The sequence below is a fragment of the Cucurbita moschata genome, unplaced genomic scaffold (genome assembly GCF_002738365.1).
Source record: "Cucurbita moschata cultivar Rifu unplaced genomic scaffold, Cmos_1.0 Cmo_Scf00016, whole genome shotgun sequence".
Lineage (NCBI taxonomy): Eukaryota > Viridiplantae > Streptophyta > Magnoliopsida > Cucurbitales > Cucurbitaceae > Cucurbita > Cucurbita moschata.
Genome location: NW_019268532.1, coordinates 1,030,926 through 1,049,189, shown reverse-complemented (window position 1 = coordinate 1,049,189; position 18,264 = coordinate 1,030,926). Strand labels below are relative to the sequence as shown.

The window sequence follows — 18,264 nt, the reverse complement described above, 5'->3', positions numbered from 1 at the left end:
CCATCAACTGGAACAACAGGGCTAGTAATGTGCAAGTTTATTCTATTACCAATTGCTTAATAAGTCATTGTATATAATAACATTGTCAACTAGAAGCAAAACAAAGGTCTATCTTAAGATAACACAACAAGGATTTGATCCCTTCATCATTATGACGATAAATTATGGAAGAAGAAGACTTCCAATGAAATTGAATCAAGAGTAACCACCCTACCAAATGAATCACTCAGATCATACACTGATGGAAGAACTCAAGTGTATCCTCTAACAACTCGACTTGTACAGTGAACACAAACAGTTTCTGGCAGAAATATCAACATCGTCGGACAATCTAACGTTAGCTGAAAGCAGCGTGCAACCTCCTGGGGTCGAAAGATGACCACTGCACACTTGAACCTTATGTCATGGACGTTTTTGTAATTATACAAGTCCTAACTGCCACTCCATTGTTGATACTAACTTTTAACATCTAGGATTTATGACGGCACAAGAAATTATTAACAGCCAACGTATTATTTGAAATCTCCTTGACCCGTTGCCTAAGCAAACGATTTACCTTCTAATCAAAGTTAGTGGGGATGTCTATATCGGTATCCGAAGGATTAGGAAGTTCAATAAGAGGTTCCTGAAGATAAAAACTAGTATAAGTAATTGAATATCGACCCAAAAAATATTAAATGCAGCAAATTCACATCACTTAACTGAATTTACAATCTATCAACACCAAATCTAAAACAAGATGATGTTGACAATTGGCTTGGCGGCCATCAGATGGTTCATACAAGTAATCTCCTTGAGGAATCATTGGAGCACAACAAATAATAGTACCAACAACTTATAACTAAGTTTCAATTCAGGGCTTGCAAGAATTTTAGCATCTAAACATAAAAGGTCAGCTGAGCGCCTTGGAGCATATTTATTTGATTACTTCACCTCTGTTAAAGGCCTCAAGTAACATTGTCCTAAGAAATGAAAGGCAAGTGGGGCAACAATGGTGTTTAAGATAGGTTTAGTATCAGACTATTAGGACAAGGATTACTTTGCATCAAACCAAAAAATGTTAATTTATACAGCATGACAAAATAAAATGAAAGATAATTTGTTGTATTTATCCATTACATACAACAAATTATCTCTCGCTCCATCACATGAAATTGGTTTAGAATATAAAATGCAGTAGCTCATAATTAAACTTCTTTTCAGGCTATTATTTTGACATAACCCATATGTTGTTTTCCTAACATATGATGAATGGTTTAATGTGATGTAGAGAATTTATACAGCATGACAAAATATGTTCAATTCCAGATATCAAAGCAACCTGGATGAGACATCCAAAGCGCTAGCCTTGCAAGGAATTAAAATGAAAGATAATTCATTGTATTTATCCTTTAAAATAAAAATAAGCAATACCTGCTCATCATCGTTTGTTGAATCATTGACAATTTGCATGGGCAACGAATTTGTTTGGCCACCAGTGGTTTCATTTATGTCCTGCACCACAAGGAACATCAAGTTACTTCGGAGTTGCACACTTTTCTTGTCAAGTATGAAGCTAAGTGCTCAAGGTTTTATTTTGTTTTCATCTCCAAAGTCTTCAAAAACATTACAAAAACAAAATTTTGAGGGTAACCACTGATACTGCCAAGCTTCAAAAACAGCAAATGCGCAGAATGGTGCATAGAACATCAGCAGGTTAACAAGTTTCTCCATCAATCAAGCATCCTTGCTTTTATTGATCGAGTGTTCAATTCAAGAGCAAACGGAACGAAAAATGGCTTATGAAAGTACACAATAGGGTGAATAATATAACTAACTACAAATCAAGGATAAGCTTTTTCATGTGAAGAGAAATACATCTGACAAGCACCTTTATCAATAAAGAGTACAGTGTCAACACGAGTAACTGGGTGGACGTGCTGATTTTCATAATGGGAGTTTGATAATTTAGGGTGAATGGGCAGAGTTAACTACTCCAAGGCAAGAGAAAACAGGGGTAGATAAAGATCCAACAGAAACTTTCAAATGCAGGTAAAAAAAAGTCATATAAAAGCCGGAGGCTTAAAATCAATTGAGATATGGGCATACTTCCTCCTCATCTAGGTCGACGGAAGGATTACTCGAGCCCTCAGTCATAGTTTTACCAGGATCCTCGGGAGTTCCCTGCATGCATATTGTATGTGCATTGGCTTGCAGATAACACAAGCTAGCCAAATGGAAGGAGTATTTGTAATGAGAGAAAAATAGAGGAGTAGTACATGTTCATCCGGGATGCCCGAAAATTCTCCCTCCATGATTGTGGGTTTGACATCCATTGGGGTTTCCTGCAAATCAATTGAAGACAAACTAAATCAATGGAATAACAGCATCCAAGCTCTCTATGAATCAAAGACAAACTAGTGATAAAATGTAAGATTTCAATCACCAAAACCCCATTTCATAACCCTTTTGATTTGGTTTTTGGTTTTGAAAATTAAGCTCATAAATACTACTACCACCTATAGGTTTATAGGTTTCTTTGTTATGTTATCTACTTTTTACATATGTTTTCAAAAACCAAGCTAAAGTTTTGAAAACTAACAAAGTAATTTTCAAAAAGTAATAAAAAACAGTGATTTCTTTTATATCACATACAGGTTCCGTGTGATCCACAGACACATTTCTCCCTCCCTTGCTAAGATCTCTCAACGTGCCCTGTACAACAAATAAGCCGGTAAAAAAAATGAATAATGCTAAAGAAAATGTTGCAGAAGATAAGGGCCAATAAAGACTGCATGAAGAAATAGAATATATAAAGATTTTAAATCCATAAAGTATTCTTGGATATAACCCTGCCACCTTCATGATTTTTATAAAACTACCTTCTCTTCAGTCTTCAGATAGGAATATTGCTTGGAAATAACAACGAGCAACTTCTTTCGAGAGGCTGCTCCTCAAGAAGGGGTTTTTCATTTTGTTCAACGGAGCAAAGTAAAAAACTTAAGCTTTAAAATTTTAATGCTGATCATGTTTCCTTTGGTGTCGAAAATGGATGTAATGTCAAATTTAGGAAAATCTTTGAAGGGCAATTCCCCCTTTCTTAGTGGCCCTACGGCCCTTTCCAAGACTTTAGAGTGTTTCTTAACAGTAATACCCCACTATAAATCAGATCGGGACCCAACTAGCAACCTAAATCATGACAGAATCTGCATAACAGATGCACTCCAAGCACAGCTATCCCCTTCTATGCTAGCTGGAAATCTCCTTGCCCCTCGGAAGATAAATGGAAACAGATCTTTAACTGAAAATATTTTCCTAGATCTCAAAGAAGAGTGATGTTATCATTGATTTTCATCTATGTGAGGTGATTTGGGAAGGAAGATATATGAGAAGATCAAGGAATTCTCGTGGGATCTCTTGTTGGGCAACCTTTTGAATTCTTTTGAAGAGTCTATTTTTTTGCCATTGATTCTTGCTGAAAACAATTGAAGCCTCTCAGTTATTACAGCAATATCTCTACTGCACTAGTTAAAAAAACATCTGTAAATTTCTTGGCACACGGTTTTCTCTATTTTTGTTCTGTTATCATAAATGCTCCTTTAAAAAATAATAATAAAAGGAAAAGAAAGGAAAATATATTCACAGATGTAAGTGGACATTTAAGTTAGAAATGTGTAATATAAACCTTGTTGGCCCACATCAAACCACATGCATTGCATAAAGTTCTTGGTCCAGCAGGGCCACGACGCATTGCAGGTGTATTGTTCTCACTAACACCACAATGTTGACATTTCCGCAAACTGAAAAATATTTTAGAAATAAGGAATATTAATGAAGGTATATATATATACATACATCCAAACAATAGATCGTTGAAAAACAATTTCATACTCAGTGATAACAGACTAAAACATGAACTCACACAGTTTCTGAACGAGTACCATCTTGGAGGCAACTATGTGCTGACTCCCAACTTGAAGCACCTGAACTTTCTTTTAAGGATGCAAACTGGCCATTCTTACGGTGCATCCTAGAACAACGACGAAAAATAATAATAATAATTAAATGTGCATGGCTATTAAAACTGTTTCACCAAGTGGTGAGATTTTCTTTTATTTCCCAAAAGATCAGAGTAACATTAGTTTCTCGAAAAGAAAAAAGGTTGTCACGCATACCCTAGTTTTAATTAGAGTACATAAATTTCTGTATAGGAAAGTTACATTATAATCATCAAGTTCAGTCCAATGAGAGATTCTATTCTAACAGCAGCAGAACAAAGTCCAAGATAGACATTTCAATGCTACCAAATAGGGGACGTGTTCACACCCCAATCTGGATCACAAATGTTGGATGCAAAAATTCACCAGAATAAATATAGATGGTGTATTATCTAACACGCTATATCCCTCAGTTGAGACCTAGAATTTTGTAAACTATATCCCATAAGCATCTTGTACCGAACGATGAAGAAAAAGAGGATGGGAACAACTACAAATGCTAATGTGCAAAGTACAAATTTCTCACTAAGATTTTGATTCCATGCCATAGTAGCCCAAGTCATCTTACCTCTGTGCAACCTCTTTCCGAACGGTGTACCTAATTTTCTTGTCAAAACATCTCTCTTTCCGTTTTTCACGAAATCTAACCAGCGAGGCTATTCTCCGTGATAAGTTGGAGCGCTTTGGGGTGTCAACCATACCCTGAAGATGGTAGGCAAGATCTAATATATGAATATAACCACATAATATGAAGTAAAATTTCCATGATTAGCATTACCCTGTTCATATGATCATATGGTACTTCCATTGTGGGTACACTGGTTGGTACGTCACGCCCTCCAAGAAGTAAGAGCACGGCTTGTACCTATGACATCAAAACCAGGTAACTCATCCAAAGTTAACACATTTCAAAAGTATAATAGATTATTATCCCCATACAGTCAAAATATTTATACTTCAAAAATTTCTAGCAAACAACAAGATGCCAATTCGCCATCATTTTACCACATGCTCCATATTATCGCTTGACAAAACAAGAAAAAGTTTCCGCCTTCATTTCCATTGTATGTTCTAACTGTTCCTTCAAAAGTTGCTTTCATTGCCATTCTTCTTTGCTTTTTTTTCTCTTTTTTTCATAGAACTTACTTCTCGCCAACGTGGTTACTAGCTTTAGCTTTTACTTCATCGCATTGTAAGCCAATGATAGAAAAAACTTGACATGACCAGGAAAGGACAGATAAACATAATTCTGATATCTGCGATTGATTGTACGATATACCCTTTGAATTAAGTACGAATATTCTATCAGTCAGAAAATTTGAACAAAAGTAGTAATGGATGTCTACCCAAACTCTCTCTCTCTCTCTCACTCACTATCATTTTTCTTTCAAAAAAATAAAAATTCCATTCCATTCCATTCCAACTCCAGATGATTACGTCCTAAGCTCTGTTCTTGGCTACCATAGCTTGTTTTGAAAAAATTCAGGCACTAAGAGTAGCAAAAAGACACCCATTTAGGTTCATGAAAGTCTCAGCAACTCCAGCTAGTTCAAATTAAACATAACTACGAGAATAGGAGCATATGCTTATTTTGATAACAGACGAATACCTTTTCGGGAGTAACTGCAGGGAACACATAAACCTCGCCCTCGAAAGAAAGCGTAAGTTCACTAGTTCTAGACGCCATAACCAACCCCCCAAGGTTCGCGACGCTCACTGAAGTCATATGAGCCTCTTCGACATCATCCATAACGTCACCGCCGCCGCCGCCGCCGCCACCACCACCACCACCACCACCACCATCTTCATATTCACCGTCGTCGTCCCCCATCACTGTAGAAACTTGGACATGTTCCTGGAAAGGACGCGCTTGCAAAGGCTGAGGATTAGCAGCCGCCATGAATTTGTCGAAAGCCCTAACTGCACCAGAAATGAAGCCCTAACCATCAACCAGCTTCATGAGGCAAAGATGAACAATTCCGCGAAATTTCGAAAACCCAGAATCAATCGAAAATTCGAGCTCGAATAAGCTTCAGAATCCAAGAGGATAGAAAAATTCAAACAAAAAATAAAGAACTACCAGAAATGGTTAAAGGAATTGCAGGATGTGCCCTTGTATTTCCTTGGAGAGACTCAAAATGGGTAATTTTCTTTTTAATTTTCAGCCTTTATTTTCTTTTTAAAAAAAATAATCATAACAAAAATTAATGACGGCGACGGAGATTTTTCGAGTTTATAACATAAATACTGGGGTATTATACCCTGCGACGCATGTATACGACGTTCTTGGCGCCCTCATCTTCAGCCGTTTATTTGAATAAAAAATCTGATGTAAAACGGGACCCACATGCGTTAACGGTTTAGATGGGTCAGCGGGTGAAGGACTGTACTTTCATCATTAGATCCAACGGCTGGTAGCAGCCACTAAAGTCGTGGGATAATGTCTGAAATTATTTAGGATATACAAGTGGGGCCCACTTTTTGATAAATAACGACCTTACTATGTTTGGTTCTCGTTGACTCGATTTTGCCCATTTCACTTTCAAGAGAAATTCGTAATATAATTAATATTCTAAATTCTTAAATCTTAGCTCCCAAGTTCTCATATATACTATGGCTAATACTATAGTATTAGTATTTACGTAAAATTCCTGTGACCCATAAGATTTTAGGGGAAAAAAAACTAACGTTGACTAACTCAACATGTTTTGACTTATTGGTTTAAGGAAATTAGTGATTAAGTACTATTGAGGATGATACGGAACAAAATCTGATGCGTCTAAGTTTTCGACAGGTTGATTGATCGAGACTAAAAAATCACCTTATGTAAATTTTCATATAATGGTCGATGTAAGACCGGGTTACAGAGGATGCATAGTAACATAGCTCAATAGACAGTAAAATATGGCAAAGATGAGATTGGTCTTACCATAGTAAGACTAGGGAAGCTCCCAAGCTTCAATGAGTCTAATTGTCTTGTCTACAAAAAGATTTGAGCAACTTTCACTATGTCCTTTTCTTTTGAATCATAGGAAATGATTCAATCTCGATCGGGGCCTGACTATTCAAGAATTTTTTCAAGACTTCTGTCTTTGTTAGTAAGTGGATCGGCGAGGTGCCAACTAACCTTTGTCCCTATCCCTCAATCAATCAATGGGACAAGGAGAGGGGAGAAGTTGCAAGACCGAAGGAGAAAGAACCAAACAAACACCTAGATTTATAACTATATATGACATTTTAAATTGAAGCCTAAAACAAATTAATTGTGTAAATAATAAATTAGTACTCTAAAGGAAACATAATTGAAAAAAAGATGGTAAAAAGAAAAGGAAGAGCAATTGGTAGTAGTTCATAAGTGTAGGTATCAAGGTGACATAATGAGGAGACCATCTGTTTCTCGTATTTCAATAGAAAGCATTGCTATATCTGTACATTCTACAGCCCTGGTTTTCTGTAAATTACCAAAACGAGGGCCGGAATGAATGAAGAAAAGCCAGAAACAGGCATCATCATGGCCTTTTTTTCTGTAACCAAACGTAATTCTAATGCTCAGCCATCAAAGCGGAGTTATCACCATTTGAGAAAGAAACGAGATCGTTGTGTGCATGGGTACCCTGTCTGCAGTCCAAGTCTTTGACAGGAGCAGCAGCAGCAGCAGCATCACTTTCAAACTAAAATCAAGGAAATTAGTTGAATTGGAATATGAAGTAATACGTATACAAACCCAAGAGTGTGACAGTTCAAGCCCACCGCTAGCAGATATTGTCTGTTTTGGCTCGTTACGTATCGCCGTCAGCCTCACAGTTTTATAACGCGTCTGCTAGTGAGAGGTTTCCACACCCTTATATCGAATGTTTTGTTCCCCTTTCTAACCAATGTAGGATCTTACAATCCACCCCCTTGGGGGCCCAACGTCCTCACTGGCACAGCACCTTGTATCTATCTGGCTCTGATACTATTTGTAACAGCCCAACCTACCACTAGCAGATATTGTCCGCTTTGGCCCATTACGTATCGCCGTCAGCTTCATGATTTTAAAACGCGTCTACTGGGGAGGTTTCCACACCCTTATAAGGAATGTTTTGTTTCCCTCTCCAACCAATGTGGGATCGGTCTCACACAGAGTGAGTTCTCAAGAAACTAAAACAAAGACAAGAAGAAACAACTCTACGACAGGCATATACCTGCCCGGCCGGAGTCACCCGATGGTCCTGACTTCTCTTCGAGAGATCCCTTAAAGTGCCCTGCAACGTTCAAGAGAACAATGAATTCTAAGTAATAACGATGCTTAACTCAAACTGTGAAAGGGAACCAGAATCAGATATTAAAACAATTTTCAATCACTGACTGCACCATTGAAGTAGCAATTTGACACGACATACATATTCATGTTGATCAGGATATGTCCTCAAGATAAGTATATAAATTTGTACACGTATGTATTAATGTATTTTGGTAAGGTCATAAGGCAATACCAATAATCATAAAATGTATTCATAGGTAAGCATGTTGTCACACACAGTAAATACGCACATGTCTGCTTGCGATATTACATGCACAAGAGCAGTAGTAGTTAAGAAACCACTGCACTTTTCATACCCAAGTTTTGTGTCTACCCAGATCAATCAGCAGCAGTTGTTAAGAAACCACTGCAGTGTCAAACCAAATATACTCGATTGAATAGGTTCTAACTCTTAGTAATCCAGTATAAAATCAGAAATGCTGACAGTTCTGACTGAAGGAGGGACACCATTATTATTATTGTTTACATATGAGTATCTAGGACAACATGCACACACCTAGACTATTCTCACAATACAACCACTTAACCCTGTTATATTTGGTTGTCAAGATAACTGGTAGGACATTAAATCCTATAGATAGTTGGTCAATACATAAATAGCCTGAAATTGGGGTTCACTCCAGAGTTCTTAAAAAAGACTGAAGTACCATAAGATAGAAGTACTCGAAGGGTTAGATTTTTTTGAGAAGGCAATCGTTGAAAGATGCACCCATAAAACACATATTTGTTTAATCCTAAGAAATGGTTTGTGAGTAGGACAAATGAAGGGTTGATTGACGAAAGGTTGGTGACGAAATATAAAAGAAATGGCTTCCTTCCATGATCAACAACAGGCAATTGTGCTTTATCAAAGACACAAATTTTGGGCGCCTATAATAACCTATGAGAAAGTAGGTTGGCACTACACGAAATAATGTGTAAGGGCCAAGGGAAGAAACTTGGATTGGACTTATAGCTGCATATCTCAACAATTTCTTTATATTTGCGAATGGGAAGACCAACAGGCAAGATGTTGGCTTCCCGGGCTCAATTAAACAGACCTTCCCAAAGCCTCAATCAAAACTCCCCCCATGTCTTTACCTTGGTGGTTGATGGTTGACGGATTAGGTGATTGATGGGTGATGGATTCGGTGTTGGTGAACACAGTATATACATCTAACTTGTCTCCAGAACAATGTGCGCCAGAAGAAGAGAAAGTTGTACAGTCGTATGAAACATACTAATGTATTACAATATGCCTCCAGTCTGTCCATTAATTTCATTCTATCTTTTTTAACCAGTAAGCCTTAAAGTTTTAAAGAGGCAACGAACAAATTTCTTGTGCATAGTTGAGAAGATGCCTGGATGGGACAATAAACCTCAGTAAAAAAGAATTGTGTAACCGTCCAACCACAATTTACACTTGTTCACAAAGAATGTAAAAAGTTGCAAGGAAATAAAAAAAAAGCATAGGGAAAATGCAGGATTGGAGGATGAAAGTCACTTAATGAAGTGGAGTTGGGCATCCCTTCCACAAGATTTGGGATATCAAGGGAATGGTAGGACCAGGTAAGAAACGAATTTCAAGAACTTAACCAAGTTTAAGAGGAACGTCTAAAGAAAATGCACGGACAAGATGAACTGTAAATGAAGCAACAAAGACGGAAAAAAGGGAAAAACAAGGATAGAGAGCGAAATACAATTAGTGAACAAGAAAATCTAAACAACGATCAAGGGAGGTGATGCAACCAAAACCAAGAATCAAAGGAGAAGTATCTGAAAGAAATCTCAACTAAATCCCTATTAATGAAACTAAATCCGTATTGATACCATGGTCTCTACTTGTAGACAAGTGAAAGCCCAATAACTCAAATAAACTAACCAACTGACTACAAAAATAAAATGATCAACTCAGATGAAAATTACCAAACTACTCCTGATTACACTGCATCAAGAAGCAGCAAAAGAAAATAACAAGGGACAAAGGAAGAGATACATGAGGTGGTCAGCTAGGTAGTAGAGACACAGAAAGATCGAGTTAGACTAACGAAAGAAAATGCACATGCTGGTGTGAGTGGTTTACCGTAAAAATTGTTAATCACGTCAACAGTTCTTATTAAAACCCAATGGCTGACTAAAAAGACCCAAACTAACCTAGACACTGTGTGTGTCATGACTTTTTTTCTGTTCCCACTCGTTCCAAGTGCAGCTAGAATCATTGTGCCCCATACAGAGATCCATAAAAATTGTAAATCTTAACTCAAAACATCCAAGCAAACAAGATATCAATAACAAAAAATTTCATACATGTATGAAATAGCATAAAGATGACACATCTTACATCATAAAAGCCAATAAGTCCCTTGCAAAGGTCTGGCATATCCATCAGCCAGACAATCTAGGGAAAATAAAGCTTACCTTAAAATATAATTACTAGTACAAAATGTTCAAATTTTCAGGAGCATACTAACCCTGTTTGCCCAAAAAAGTCCACAGGCATTGCAAAGTGATCTAGGACCAGATGGTCCACGCCGCATCATTGGGGTAGCCATTGAACTTGTGCCACAATTTGTGCATCTAGAGAAAGCACAAAATTGCAAGGATGAAAATACAATTGCTATAATGTTGAATTCTAGAGAAAACATCTTAGTGCTGAAACAATTGTTTCAGATTGCTATAATTTATAAGACCATGAAAACTCACAAAGTTTCTAGTGGACTTTCTTCTTGAACTTGCTCTGAAACACTACCATGGCTGTATGAACCATCAGGCTTCTTGGAAGAAGTAAACTGTCCTTTGTTGCGTTGCATCCTGCAATTGTTTGGACAACTTAAGTAAGAGATCAAAAACCCAAAGTTCTTTAGAAAGCAAAAGCTTAGAGAACACACAACATGCACGAACTAAAAAACTTCTAATGCATGAAGTTGCTGTAAAATAAACGTAAGGGTTATCTAACGGCCTAAGCCCACAGCTAACAGATATTGTCCTCTTTGGGCTTTCCTTATAGGGCTTCCCCTCAAGGTTTTTAAAACGCGTCTAGGGATAGGTTTCCACACCGTTATAAAGAATGCTTCATTCTCCTCTCCAACCGATGTGGGATCTTACAATCCACCCCCCTTTGGGGCCAGCGTCCTTGCTAGCACACCGCCTCGTGTCCACCCACCTTCAAAGTTCAGCCTCCTTGCTAGCACATCATCCGGTGTTTAGCTTTGATACCATTTGTATCGGCCCAAACTCACCACTAGCATAATTTTTCTGGCTTCCCCTCAAAGTTTTTAAATTGCATATGCTAGGGGAGAGGTTTCCACAAGGAGAACGAAGAAAATCGAAATCAAAGAATATGCAACGGGGAAAACATAATACAGCCAGTAACTTAACATGTTCATCGCCAAACCTGAAAGCAACCTCCTGACGGACACCATATCGGACTTTTTTGTCAAAACATCGCTCCTTCCTTTTCTGCCTAAACCGATTTAACGATGCTGCCCTCTGCGGTTGACTACTACGTCCGGGGAAGTCCACAGCATTCTAGAAAATGTGAAAGGAAACAAAATCAAAACGAAAAACAAAATTTCTCCTAAAGGAATGGGATGCAAGTTTCCAGCAGTACCCTCTGACTCTGAGTTACCAAATCCACGCTTTGCTGACCAGAAGATAGTTCGCTACCACCCAACAATAATAACACTGCTTGAACCTACAAAGGATACGACATGTTAAAATCTTAAAATTAACCAACCTCCGGCTCGATTCTCCCACCCCTTGTAGCCGCCATAGAAGTTGAAGAAAAAACGGAATCAAAAAGTATCGAACTCAATGTACTCCAAGTTCAAGAAATATCGACTCCATTACAAAAACTTCAGAATATCCAGAAGAAAAATGTCGATAACTAAAACCCTAAATCTCATTAACACGGTACCTTCTCAGGAGAAACCGCATCGAAAAGATACACTTGACCACGGAATGAAAGTGTGAGCTGGCTTGAACCATCGCTGCGTTGAATAGCCATGTCTGAACCATCACCGGCGGAAGCATAAACGGCATCAGGGTTAAGATCCTCAATCATACCGCCTACTCCAGCGCCGTCTTCAAGAGCGTGAGCTCCATATCGAACAAGGCGATTATCCAAGGGCTCGCCGCCGTCGCCACAGTCAGGGACGGAGGCGATCTGGTCGCCTACGGTCAAGGGTTGAGGACGTCCGTACATTAACTCTGGCAGAAACAAAATCAAGGGTGTTTGAAGCACATTGCAGAAATTGAGAAAAAAAAAAAAAGGAACGGTCTGAAAGAGAATTGATAGAACACAGAGGAATCGAGGCCGACCAGAAGAGAAGGAGGAAAAAGAGAGGATCGAATGTGGAAATGTCGCGCGAAGTGTGTAGTTACAGTGTAGAGCGTTGGTTGCGTTTGGTGACTCCACAGGAAAGCGAGAAGGGCGAAAGGACAGTGAACTGTGAAGAACATAAAGAGATCCTAATTGGTGGCGGAATTTACGAAATATGCCCCGAATATTGGTGGGTTGAAAATCAGCGACCTTATAATTTATTAGGGTTAAATTATATATATAAAATACCCGCCTTTTTCTTTTTATCCTCTTTTTTTTTTTTTTTTTTTTTTTTTTTTGTCAAAATAAGGATTAAATATTAATTAAAATAACAATAATAATTTTTTTTTTTTTAATTTACTGAAAACATTGTAGTATCTAGACACCCGTTCAATCCTACCCCTAGTAGATATTGTTCTCTCTAGACTTTCCCTTCAAAACTTCCCCTCAAAGCTACTAGGGAGAGGTTTCCACACCCTTATAAACAATGTTTCGTTTTTCTCCTCAACCGATGTGAGATCTCACAATCCACCCTCCTTTAGGGCCCAGCGTCGTTGCTGGCAAACCGCCTCATGTTTGACTCTAATACTATTTGTAGTAATCAAAGCACATCGCTAGCAGATATTATCTCCTTTTGGGTTTTCACTTCCAAGCTTCCTCTCGAGATAAATACGTCCACTAAGAAAAGATTTAAACACCTTTATAAAAGAATGTCCCCAACTGATGTGGGATCTCACAATTCACCCCCTTCAGGGTCCAACGTCCTTGATAGCACACAACCTCATGTCTGACTCTAATACAATTTATAAAAGTCAAAGCTCATCGCTAACAGATATTATCTTCTTTTGGGGTTTCCCTTCCAAGCTTATCCTCAATATTTTTAAAATGTGTTTACTAGAGAGAGGTTTAAACACCCTTATAAAGAATGTCCCCCAACAAACGTGGGATCTCACAATTCACCTCATTCAGGGCCCAACGTCCTTCCTAGCACATCGCCTCGTCTCTGGCTTTAATACCATTTATAACAGTCCAAGCTCATCATTAGCAGATATTGTCTTATTTCGACTTTTCCTTCTAGGCTTCCCTCAATATTTTAAAACGTGCCCACTAGGGAGAGGTTCTCACACCTTTATAAAGAAATATTTTGTTTCCGTATCAAATCGATATGGGATCTCACAATTACCGACACAGAGACAATGCACCGTCACCTTAGAGTCAACGCCTAACATGGATTCAAGCCAACCCTCATGGAAATCATACCGAAAGGTTGAAGGTCAACCTCAAAAGTCCGAGCTAAATCCAATTTTTTTTTAAAAATAAGAACACAATTAATTCAAAATTTAAATGAACTTTATTTTTTACTTATTGATTTAAATATATATATATATATAATATATATTAAAATCTACACGTTTAATGACTTGGAAATTGTTATTTCAAAATCAAATAAATAATAAATAAAAAAAGTCATATAGGAGCCATTGAATGGCTGCTGGGTAACTGCATCCACCTAAGAAACGACCTAAATGCTCATATATGGACCCTGAATATATTTGCATGGAAAGTTGCAATTTGTTACCTACAAGTGGGGCCCACTCCCACCCACGCATTTTCCACTGTCCGATCTTAAATGTAGCGCGTTGATTCGCTGGCCCACATGAAACCAACCATGTGGATTACCGCACCATAGCATTCACTCCCTGAGAAAAAAAGTTCGTCTCCTTCGCGGCCCAGCCAAAAGGCTTTGTGATCAGATTCAGATTGTTCCCCGCCTGAAACAAAATAAATAAATAAAACAAAAAGGAAACCGAAGCCGAAATTCTCGACCACGTCAAATCGTACCATCAAGCGCGTGTTTTTCACGCGCCAAAATTAATTTAAAATTTTTCATTCTCCTTTTATTCCTTAAGGTATTGAAGTTTTATGGAATGTCATTCATATTTCTATTTATATGGAAAGAGGAATTGTCATTTTTACCCTTTTATAAAAATTAATAAATTATTTTTAAAAAATAGAGGTTCGTTTCTTCTCCTCAGAAAAGCAACTTCAGATCTTTTCTTCTTTCGGTCGACAAAGCAACTTGGCTCCTTTCTCTTGATATCGGGGACACCGTGTTGAAAGGTGAAGGCTTGCATCGAAGAGTCGAGAGCGTCAACCACCTGGAGTGTGAGAACCCACATGGGTTAAAGAGAAAATGAGCATTATTTGTAAGGGCGTGGAAACTTCTCCCTACCAGACGCGTTCTAAAAACCTTAAGGAGAATCTCTAGAGGAAAAGTCCAAACAAGACAATATCGGTTAACGATGAATTAGGAAGATATTAGAAAAAGGGTTATTTCGGACATTTCATTTTTACATTAGTGGCAATTCATATTTGTCAGTTCATAAACTTCACTCATTTATTTATTTTATTTTATTTTATTTTCCACCATGATTCTCTCTCTCCTTTCCTTTTTCACCCTCTCTCTCTCTCGCTTTCAGTTTTCCACTATCTCTCTCTCTCTGTAATTTCCGTCTCCGTTCGTTGTGCTTAGAAGAACTTTATCTTGTATTCATTTTGTGTTCTTCCCCATTGGAGACCTGTTAATCGTGCAAACTATACGCAATTTTTGTGTTTCCTTTTCTAATTTTGTGTTTCTTCGTATTGTTCTGTACAATGAGCGAACCAGAGGAGAGGTTTTCCGGTTTAGATCCAGCGTTTGCGGGTAAGTTCTCAGTTTACAGTTTTGTTTTTTGGTTTTTTTCTTCATAAGGAGGTTGATGGATGTTCGACTTTGCATTTAAGCGCTCTGCTGTATCAATGTCTTTGCACGTTCTTGGACGATGTCATTCACGTTGTCTGGCTTTTGGATTTTTTTTTTTTTTTTTTTTTTTTTTGCTTCCTCCCAAACAGTACCTCCATGCTCAATGTGGCTGTTTATCGACATTGTTTTTGTAGTGGAGTTTCTTCTTTTGGATCATCTTTATCGTAGGCCATTGCATTGCACGATTATTTTGGTGGATGTAATTTGTTATTTTTGTTTGCCTGATTTTGTTCTTCACTTCTGCTGCTGTGTGCTTGGTCGAATGTATATTCTCAGTGAACGCATGAGCCATGCTTTTGTTTCAGGTTATGGTCTTGACTCTGGAAAATGCGGCAGCAAGATTAGTATGGAAAAGAAAAAGGAAATAATCCATGAGATTGCCCGGAAGTCCAAATCCGCACCTGAAATCCTTAGGTCTCTTACTCGAAGTGATTTACTGGAGATCATCTGTGCTGAAATGGGGAAAGAAATGAACTACACTGGATATTCAAAAGCTCAAATGATCGAGTACCTTTTGAAGCTGGTCTCTCAGAAATCCGACAGAGGTAATACTTATGCATCTTTACTAGACAAAGCTCAAACTGGCCACAAGAGGCCTCGAAACACGAACCGAACATCTGTTCAACTCTTGGATTCGAATAATACTTCCATGGAGACTGATGAGGAAAGTGTTGAAGTCAAACTTTGTCGGAATGTGGCTTGCAAAGCACCTCTAAATCCAGAGTTTGCTTTTTGCAAGAGATGTTCATGTTGCATTTGCCATTGTTACGATGATAACAAGGATCCAAGTCTTTGGCTGACCTGTGGCTCTGACCCTTCTAATGAGAACGATTCTTGTGGAATGTCATGTCATTTGGAGTGTGCCCTGAAGCATGAAAGGACTGGAATTGTGAAGAATGGTCTCTGTGAAAAATTAGATGGAAGTTTTTACTGCGTCTCATGTGGAAAGATCAATGGATTGATGGGGTATGTCATAGTTTGCTCTCTTTTTCTCTTAAGTTAGAAGTCCAACATGCAGGCTCTATATAAACTGAATCTGATATATAAAGAAACCGAATTATTCTTGTCGATTCGCTAGCCACTTTGTGAGCTAATTATATCTACATTTGGGTTAGTTTATCAACTGATTAGAAAGTTGCTGATTTCAGAAGTTGGAGAAGACAACTGGTAAATGCAAAGGAGGCCAGAAGAGTGGATGCATTATGTCTAAGACTATCCTTGTGTCACAAGATTCTTGTAGGGACAAATCTATACAAAGAAGTGCACAAGACAGTAGAGTTGGCCATGAATATGATGACAAATGAAGTGGGACCCTTAGATGAGGTTTGCTTGAGGATGGCAAGAGGCATTGTCAACCGGCTATCCTGTGGTGCGGAGGTCCAGAAGCTGTGTGCTTCTGCTGTGGAGGCCTTTGATTCCATGTGTTGTGTCCCTTGCGTGGATGGTATGCAAAAGAGAGAATCATTGGGTAAGTACCTCACCTTTTTCAGAAATTTGAAGTGTGAATTGATGTTCTTTGTTCTTTAAAATTGATTGAAGTCAAATTTGATTAGGATGTGATGCTTAATTTCAATGTTAATTTGCATGATTACTTGGACATACTTGGTACTTGATTAATGTGAGTAATTTCATTAAGGTGAAGTGTTTTTGACAGACTGCGAGATCCTATTTGAAGATTCTTCACCTACCTCGGTGATGGTCGTGCTCCGATATGATGATCATGTGTTAAGGGACTTCTTAGGCTGCAGGCTTTGGTACCGTAAAGCTAACATGGAGGATTATCCAGACCAGCCATCTTTCATTGCATTGAAGCCAGAAAAAAACTTTAAGATCACTGATCTTTCCCCTTCAACCGAGTACCACTGCAAGGTCTCTTTATTTAGTAGCACACAAGTTTTTGGTGTCTGGGAAGCCAAATGGGTCACGCCGAAATTATCGACGCCGCGTCCAGCTTTAGAGAAGCATAGAAATGGAGAAATTAAGAACACTAATCTACTTCATTCTCAGGTGGATTCGAAAAACAACCTGATTAATCTTCACTCATTGGATGGACTTGACAAGAGGAGGCTTTACAAATATCCCTCTCTAAAGAACTCAATCACTTCGATGAAATCGATATCAGTTTGTCCTTCAACACCTTGTAAATTAACCGAAACGCGCATCATGCTCGGTTTTAATTGCACAAGGCGAACTGAAGAGTCCGACTATGATTATTCTGTTAGAATGGTGAAATGGCTAGAGCATGAAGGCCACATTGACGTAGATTTTCGAGTCAAGTTCCTAACTTGGTTCAGCTTGAAAGCATCAGTGAAAGACCGAAGAGTTGTTAGTGCTTTTATCGACGCTTTGATCGACGACCCACCAAGCTTGGCGGGACAACTAAGCCACACCTTCATGGATGAGATCTTCTGTAACCAAAAACCAGTTCCCAAGCATGAATACTGCCATTGGATATGTCGTTAAAAGCTCAGGGTAGGGTAGTAGGGCTAATCTCTATGTAGATTTGAACATAACATATTTTGGGTGAAGCAAGCGAAGCGTGTAGAGGCCATTTTGTGACAGACCGACTGTGTCGCTGATTTGGTTTGGCAGTGTCTCCTGAGCAATGCACGTGAAGCTCCTCAGGTTTTACTTTCACTTCTGTACTTTCACATTCATTCAGATGCAAATTATACGGTTCAACTTGTTGATGGAACAGGAAATTGTATAGAGCTTTGCTTCTATTTACCTTCTCGGAGTTCACGTGGGTTGGACTCGTTCATTGATGACTTGGATTGCCAAATGGCATCTTTCTGCACAAATGAAATTGCAGGAAAGTATTTCCTTTTATAGCTGAGAGGCTCATTAGTTTTTTGATTTGTTTTCACAATTATGTGCCAAC

The 18,264-nt window shown here is 38.4% G+C and overlaps 3 protein-coding genes across 10 annotated transcripts; 1 reads left to right on the top strand and 2 right to left on the bottom strand.

Annotated features, from left to right (window-relative positions):
- Nucleotides 1-13: 13 nt before the first annotated feature.
- Nucleotides 14-6,159, bottom strand: LOC111454697 (GATA transcription factor 24-like). Of its 4 annotated transcripts, none has more exons than XM_023096207.1 (11): nucleotides 6,058-6,159; nucleotides 5,587-5,897; nucleotides 4,756-4,842; nucleotides 4,546-4,679; nucleotides 3,902-4,009; nucleotides 3,665-3,779; nucleotides 2,635-2,694; nucleotides 2,259-2,324; nucleotides 2,089-2,163; nucleotides 1,414-1,494; nucleotides 14-625 (listed from the first exon to the last, which is right to left on the bottom strand). In XM_023096207.1, the coding sequence occupies exons 2-11, from the start codon at nucleotides 5,875-5,877 to the stop codon at nucleotides 560-562; spliced, it is 1,083 nt and encodes a 360-aa protein (XP_022951975.1). In that variant the 5' UTR covers nucleotides 5,878-5,897; nucleotides 6,058-6,159; the 3' UTR covers nucleotides 14-559. The 4 variants fall into 4 exon arrangements, with proteins under 4 accessions (XP_022951975.1, XP_022951974.1, XP_022951976.1 ...); XM_023096206.1 differs by having other exon boundaries at nucleotides 5,587-5,956; nucleotides 6,058-6,149; XM_023096208.1 differs by lacking the exon at nucleotides 6,058-6,159 and having other exon boundaries at nucleotides 14-469; nucleotides 557-625; nucleotides 5,587-6,051.
- Nucleotides 6,160-7,291: 1,132 nt separating this feature from the next.
- Nucleotides 7,292-12,772, bottom strand: LOC111454698 (GATA transcription factor 25). Of its 3 annotated transcripts, XM_023096211.1 has the most exons (8): nucleotides 12,580-12,770; nucleotides 12,176-12,468; nucleotides 11,870-11,953; nucleotides 11,654-11,787; nucleotides 10,963-11,070; nucleotides 10,731-10,836; nucleotides 8,162-8,221; nucleotides 7,481-7,648 (listed from the first exon to the last, which is right to left on the bottom strand). In XM_023096211.1, exons 2-8 carry the CDS (start codon nucleotides 12,461-12,463, stop codon nucleotides 7,520-7,522), a joined length of 909 nt encoding a protein of 302 aa, XP_022951979.1. In that variant the 5' UTR covers nucleotides 12,464-12,468; nucleotides 12,580-12,770; the 3' UTR covers nucleotides 7,481-7,519. The 3 variants fall into 3 exon arrangements, with proteins under 3 accessions (XP_022951978.1, XP_022951979.1, XP_022951980.1); XM_023096210.1 differs by having other exon boundaries at nucleotides 7,292-7,648; nucleotides 12,176-12,770; XM_023096212.1 differs by lacking the exons at nucleotides 7,481-7,648; nucleotides 8,162-8,221 and adding an exon at nucleotides 10,178-10,657 and having other exon boundaries at nucleotides 12,176-12,772.
- A 2,250-nt stretch (nucleotides 12,773-15,022) lies between these two features.
- Nucleotides 15,023-18,212, top strand: LOC111454024 (VIN3-like protein 2). 3 transcript variants are annotated; one of them, XR_002712348.1, is made up of 5 exons: nucleotides 15,023-15,284; nucleotides 15,689-16,349; nucleotides 16,532-16,851; nucleotides 17,026-18,008; nucleotides 18,082-18,212. XR_002712348.1 is itself a non-coding variant. In XM_023095294.1 (4 exons), the coding sequence occupies exons 1-4, from the start codon at nucleotides 15,236-15,238 to the stop codon at nucleotides 17,844-17,846; spliced, it is 1,839 nt and encodes a 612-aa protein (XP_022951062.1). In that variant the 5' UTR covers nucleotides 15,023-15,235; the 3' UTR covers nucleotides 17,847-18,212. The 3 variants fall into 3 exon arrangements, 2 of the variants coding, with proteins under 2 accessions (XP_022951062.1, XP_022951061.1); XM_023095294.1 differs by having other exon boundaries at nucleotides 17,038-18,212; XM_023095293.1 differs by having other exon boundaries at nucleotides 17,026-18,212.
- Nucleotides 18,213-18,264: the final 52 nt, after the last annotated feature.

What these genes read in the sequence shown, in the direction of transcription:
- LOC111454697 (XM_023096207.1), bottom strand. Translation starts at nt 5,877, where the DNA reads ATGGCGGCTGCTAATCCTCAGCCTTTGCAAGCGCGTCCTTTCCAGGAA. An exon ending in GGTACTCGTTCAGAAACTGT is followed by an intron (nt 3,780 to 3,901) that starts GTGAGTTCATGT and finishes AATATTTTTCAG; the next exon opens with TTTGCGGAAATGTCAACATT. An exon ending in CTGTGGATCACACGGAACCT is followed by an intron (nt 2,325 to 2,634) that starts GTATGTGATATA and finishes ATTGATTTGCAG; the next exon opens with GAAACCCCAATGGATGTCAA.
- LOC111454698 (XM_023096210.1), bottom strand. Translation starts at nt 12,463, where the DNA reads ATGTACGGACGTCCTCAACCCTTGACCGTAGGCGACCAGATCGCCTCC. An exon ending in CGTCAGGAGGTTGCTTTCAG is followed by an intron (nt 11,071 to 11,653) that starts GTTTGGCGATGA and finishes AAACAATTGCAG; the next exon opens with GATGCAACGCAACAAAGGAC. An exon ending in GAAAGTCCACTAGAAACTTT is followed by an intron (nt 10,837 to 10,962) that starts GTGAGTTTTCAT and finishes TGCTTTCTCTAG; the next exon opens with ATGCACAAATTGTGGCACAA.
- LOC111454024 (XM_023095293.1), top strand. Translation starts at nt 15,236, where the DNA reads ATGAGCGAACCAGAGGAGAGGTTTTCCGGTTTAGATCCAGCGTTTGCG. An exon ending in AAGATCAATGGATTGATGGG is followed by an intron (nt 16,350 to 16,531) that starts GTATGTCATAGT and finishes TGCTGATTTCAG; the next exon opens with AAGTTGGAGAAGACAACTGG. An exon ending in GCAAAAGAGAGAATCATTGG is followed by an intron (nt 16,852 to 17,025) that starts GTAAGTACCTCA and finishes ATTAAGGTGAAG; the next exon opens with TGTTTTTGACAGACTGCGAG.